The sequence below is a fragment of the Benincasa hispida genome, chromosome 8, assembly GCF_027475165.1.
Source record: "Benincasa hispida cultivar pf3 chromosome 8, pf3_genome.v1.1, whole genome shotgun sequence".
NCBI classification, from domain to species: Eukaryota; Viridiplantae; Streptophyta; class Magnoliopsida; order Cucurbitales; family Cucurbitaceae; genus Benincasa; species Benincasa hispida.
The window spans coordinates 12,240,443-12,245,849 of record NC_143485.1 but is presented as its reverse complement, the minus strand read 5'-3'; the positions used below and the strand labels follow the sequence as shown (position 1 = coordinate 12,245,849).

The 5,407-nt window shown below is 39.6% G+C and overlaps 1 protein-coding gene across 1 annotated transcript; it reads left to right on the top strand.

Moving 5' to 3' along the window:
* The first annotated feature begins 675 nt into the window (after positions 1-675).
* Positions 676-4,644, top strand: LOC150034364 (uncharacterized). The gene is made up of 6 exons (XM_090316692.1): positions 676-1,008; positions 1,368-1,586; positions 1,740-1,917; positions 2,053-2,187; positions 3,138-3,334; positions 4,351-4,644. Exons 1-6 carry the CDS (start codon positions 676-678, stop codon positions 4,642-4,644), a joined length of 1,356 nt encoding a protein of 451 aa, XP_090172818.1.
* The last annotated feature ends 763 nt before the right edge of the window (positions 4,645-5,407 follow it).

Here is a 5,407-nt window from a genome sequence, read left to right as displayed (position 1 = left end):
AAAAAGATATGTGCCAAGTTCCCCCATCATCATATCTCAAACCAACTCTTGATTCAGTACTTTTATGAGGGACTGATGCAGACTGACAAAAGCAGCATAGATGCAGCTGTAGGAGGAGCCTTAGTTAATAGTTTAGAACTAGAGCTGTAGTCAGTGTAAAGTCCACCAATGAGGTAAGTAAACTCAAGAAAGAAATATCTAACTTAGTTTATGTTGTGAAACTGTTGCAAAAGTGGAGATTGGATAGCTCGCTGCCGTTTGCCAAGTATGTCAAGAACTGATCATTCAACTGAAGTTTGCCCAAGTGCTCTGCAATGAGCAATTCCTGAGGTGAATGTTGTTGGAGGCTATAATTATAATGGAAAAAACAGATGGCGGGACCTATTTAGTCAGACCTACAATCTTGAGTGGAGAGACCACCTAAACTTCAAATGGGGAGGACAGAATGAGCAGGCCTAACCTAATCATGGAGGTTCGTCTGGTTCTGGTATGTCCTTGGAAGACATTTTTAAAAGTCTTGCTAACAACTCTTTTAAATTTCAATAGGATACACAGCACTTTCAACAAGATACATGGAAAGCCATTGAAGCTTTGGGGACCTAAGTCTCATATTTAGCCACCTTTTTGAGTAAATTGGAGAGACAGTCTGGTAAAATTTCATCACAACCCGAGTCAATGCTTAGAGAGAATGTTAGTGCAATCACATTGAGGAGTAGCAAGGAGTTGGAGCCACCTGTTGAGGTAGTGAAAGAGCCAGAATTGGAGAAACCAGAAATTCCTTCTTCAGATAAGACCGTTTTGCCACCACAAAATAAACAGGGAGTATCTTCTCACCCTTATCCCCCTTTAGATGCATATGAACCTAAAGCCCTTTTTCCTTCCAGGCTTGTTAGGCCAAAGGAAATTGTTGCAGACAAGGACAATGAGCTTTTGGAGATGTTTAAAAGGGTTGAGATAAATATTCCTCTCCTCGATGCCGTCAAGCAAATCCCCAAATATGCCAATTTTGTAAGGAGCTTTGCACGAGGAAAAGACAAGCCAAGGAAAAAGAGAGAATGGTGATAAGTTAATCCGTATATGCTATCCTATAGAAAAACTTACTAGAAAAACAGAAGAATCCAGGTATGTTTTCTCTCTTTTGCATCATAGGCAAAAATAAAATTGATAGGGCCATGTTAGATTTGGGTGCATCAATAAATGTTATGCCTTATTCAATTTATCAAGAATTAAAATTAAATAACTTAACTGAAACTGGAGTTGTCATACAATTAGCAGATAGGTCCTTTATTCACCTATTGGGAGTCATAGAAGATGTCCTAGTTCAGGTCAATGAGTTGCTTTTTCCTGCCGATTTCTATATTCTTAAGATAGAAGAGCCCACATCCATCTCATTTGCATCAATCTTGCTTGGGCAACCTTTTATAAAGACGGCTAAGACTAAGATTGATGTAGATGAAGGCACTTTGTCTGTGGAGTTCGATGGTGAGTTGGTCAAGTTTAATATTTTCAATTCTATGAAAACTTCCACCATAGGGCAAGTACACTCTTTGTGCCAGATTGATGTGTTTGACTCTCTTGAGCAAGAGGTTATATGAAAAGTTTATGATGACGATGAAGATGACTTAGGAGATTTAATACCACTTGGAGAGCTTGCCATCTTATCCATGATAGAGCCGATAAGTATGCCCTCATGTTCTGATGTTGAATCTTTTGACAAGGTGTTTCCTTCTATTTTGCAGGCATCTAAATTGGAGCTGAAGAAGCTCCCAAACTACTTAAAGTATGCCTATCTAAGGGAAGCTGAGACCTTGCCTATTATTATCTCCAAGCACCTAACTGAGGCACAAGAAAAGCAGCTGGTTGAGGTACTGCGGAAATATAAAATGGCCATTGGATGGACGTTGACCGACATTAAAGGTATTGGTCCCGTTTTATGCATGCATTGAATCTCTTTGGAAGATGGAGATAAGCCTTGTCGACAGGTGCAACGACGTCTGAATCTTGTCTTGAATAAGGTAGTTATGAAAGAGGTCTTTAAACTCTTGGATGCAGGTATTATCTATCTTATCCCTGATAGTGAATGGGTCAGTCCTATTCATGTAGTGCCTAAGAAAACGGGTATTATTGTGGTTAAAAATGATGAGGGTAGTTTGATTCCTGTTAGGGTCCATAATGAGTGGAGGATATGTATAGATTTTAGGAAATTAAATGTTATAACTAGAAAGGACCACTTCCCCATTCCGTTTTTTTATCAGATGCTTAAAAGTCTTGCTGGAAAGCCCTTCTTCTGTTTTCTCAATGGTTTTTCGGGTTTCTATCAGATCTCGATAAATCAAGAGGACCAACAAAACACGACATTTACATGTCCTTATAGCACCTTCGCTTTCAAAAGAATGCCATTTGGACTATGTAACGGTCCCGACACCTTTTAGCACTGTATGATGTCTATATTTTCTGAGTATATTGAAAAATGCATGGAGGTTTTTATGGATGACTTTACCATATATGGAGACTCATTTGCTGATTGTCTGTCTAATTTGTCTAGGGTGCTAGAAAAATGCATTGAGTCTAACCTTGTTCTGGATTTTGAAAAGTGTCATTTCATGGCCTCGCGTAGCATAGTTTTAAGACATATAGTATCTAAGCATGGCATATAGGTAGATCCTTCTAAAATTTATGTTATTGCTAAGCTCCCTTACCCCACAAATGTGAGGGAGGTTCGTTCGTTTCTTGGTCATGTAGGTTTTTATCGCAGGTTCATTAAAGATTTCAGTAAGATTACTCAACCTATGACCTCCCTTCTCCAAAAGGATGTGGTCTTTGATTTTAATGACGAATGTATGAAAAGTTTTGATGTGCTAAAGAATGCCTTGTCATGCACTCCAGCTATTCAGGCTTTTTGTTGGGACCTTCCCTTTGAGATCATGTGCGATGCGAGTGATCATACTGTGGGAGCAATGTTGGGGCAGTAGATTGATAAGAAACATCACATCATCTACTATCTTCAAAGACCCTCAAACTAGCTCAGTGCAGCTACACCACGACAGAAAATGAGATTTTAGCTGTTATTTTTGCTTTAGAAAAATTTCACTCTTATATTTTGGGATCTGAAGTTACTCTTTTTTCTAACCATGCAGCTCTACGCTACCTAATGTCAAAGAAGGAGTTGAAGCCTAGATTATTGAGGTGGGTTCTTCTCCTTAAGGAGTTCAACCTAAAACTCCAAGACAGAAAAGGATGCGAGAATGTCATTGTCAATCACCTGAATAGGATTATAGCAAAGGGAGGTTGCCTCAATTCTGATGGAGACTTCCTTGACCACACTTTGATGCAGGCATGTGGTATTTCTATGACTCCCTAGTAAGCTGACATTGTGAATTACTTGACTACTAGTAAGTTCCCGGCTGGTATGAACAAATATAGGCAAGATAAAATTAAAAGTGACTCAAAATATTATGTTTAGGAGGATCCTATTCTATGGAAGTTTTGTTCAGTTCAGGTAGTTAGGAAGCGTGTCTCTAATGATGAGTTCTTTTCTGTTCTTGAATTTTGTCATAAGCATGCATGTGGAGGGCACTTTAGTCCCATGCCAAAAAAGTCTTAAATTCTGGTTTATATTGGGACACACTATTTAGGGATGCATATTTTGTTTTCAAAACTTGTGAGCGGTGTTAGAAATTTGGAGGGTTGTCCCATAGGAATGAGATGCCACAATTCCCTATACTTTTTGGTAAGATGTTTGATGTTTGGAGGATTGACTTTATGGGACCTTTTCATTCTTCTTATGGGTACAAATATATTTTATTGGTAGTGAACTACGTCCAAATGGGTGGAAGAAAAGGCCACAGTTACTGATGATGGTAAAGTGGTTGTAGGTTTTTTGAAGACTAACATTCTTAGCAGATTTGGCTTCCCTAAAGCAATCATCAGCGATCAGAGATCACACTTTTGCAATAGAGTCATTGCATTCCTATTGAAGAAGTACGATGTCCAACATCGTATTGCCACCTCATACCACCCTCAAACCAATGGGCAGGCGAAGGTGTCCAACAGGGAAGTAAGACAATTTTGGAAAAGCTGGTCAACCTAGGAAGAAAGGATTGAAGCCTCCAGTTTGATGACGCTCTATGGTACTACAGAACAACTTTCAAAACTCCTATTGGAATGTCCCCTTACCGGATGGTTTATGGTAAGGCATGGCATCTTCCAGTTGAAATCCAGTACAGGGCTTATTGAGCTATTAAGAAGTGTAACTGGGACTTAGAGGTAGCTAGGGAGGCCAGACTGTTACACCTTCAGGAGTTGGAAGAGCTGTGGTTAAATTGTTTTGATAATTCCTTAATTTATAAGCAAAGAGCAAAGGACCTTCACGACAAGATGCTTGCACCCAAGGAGTTTCAGGTAGGGAAAAAGGTATTCCTTTATAACTCTCGATTGAAATTTATGCCTAGTAAACTTCAGTCCAAGTGGAGTGGACCCTTTGATGTTTCTTATGTTTATCCTTATGGTGTAGTAGACATTGTTAATCTTGAGACAGGAAAAGTCATCAAAGTTAATGGTCACAGGTTAAAGGTCTTCCATGACTATGAGTTTTTAGATTGCTTTGACATTGCCTACCAATTGGACTCGCCGGCCTACATTTGAAACGAGCCATCACGGTCGAGCAACCTATTGGGGATGATGCCCTAAAGTCTTGTGTCCTGTAGTTTGTAAACAGTTTGTACGAACGCTTGTGATGTATAATATATTATATTTACTTCACTTCTTGACTTTGCACATTGGATGTTTTATTTTCTTTACCACAAACCAATAAACTAAAATCCCTGGTTGTCATTATATAACTTAAGCATGTATGTGGTGACATACAAGCGGATCATGTCTTAAGAGACAACCAAAATGGACTGTAGTATATGGATATAGGAAGGAAACCTTATCCTGGTAATGCTACGAATGTGACCTACTTTGCGGAATAGTTACAAGTGTTGTGACTTGTCACAGATGGTCTGATCCTGATCATTCCTGTGGGGACATGCGAGTGGAGGCATCCTATACAAATAGATTGTATAAGACCTAACCACGAAGTGTTAATGTCTCGTTATATAACGTCGTTGATGATAGAGACTTCACTAGGATGACCATAGGTAACATGACTTCAATCCTGAGTTAGTTGGGAACTCCTGCCATTGAAGGTGGTCCTTTGATTTTCATGGGTGCGAGTGGCCAGGTCGCCGACTCAAACCTACCACTTTGGGGATTCTTCTGATTTGGGAGCTGGGAACTCAACTACACAAGATGAAATTCACTCATTTCTCGAAGGAAGGGTAAGTAGATAGATTGCTCCCTTAAGGACTGATCCCGGGGCTTGAACGATATGACGCCACACACCTTCTCATGACCTGAGAGGTGT

What these genes read in the sequence shown, in the direction of transcription:
- LOC150034364 (XM_090316692.1), top strand. Translation starts at nt 676, where the DNA reads ATGCTTAGAGAGAATGTTAGTGCAATCACATTGAGGAGTAGCAAGGAG. An exon ending in TTGACTCTCTTGAGCAAGAG is followed by an intron (nt 1,587 to 1,739) that starts GTTATATGAAAA and finishes TCTATTTTGCAG; the next exon opens with GCATCTAAATTGGAGCTGAA. An exon ending in GACGTTGACCGACATTAAAG is followed by an intron (nt 1,918 to 2,052) that starts GTATTGGTCCCG and finishes TCTTGGATGCAG; the next exon opens with GTATTATCTATCTTATCCCT.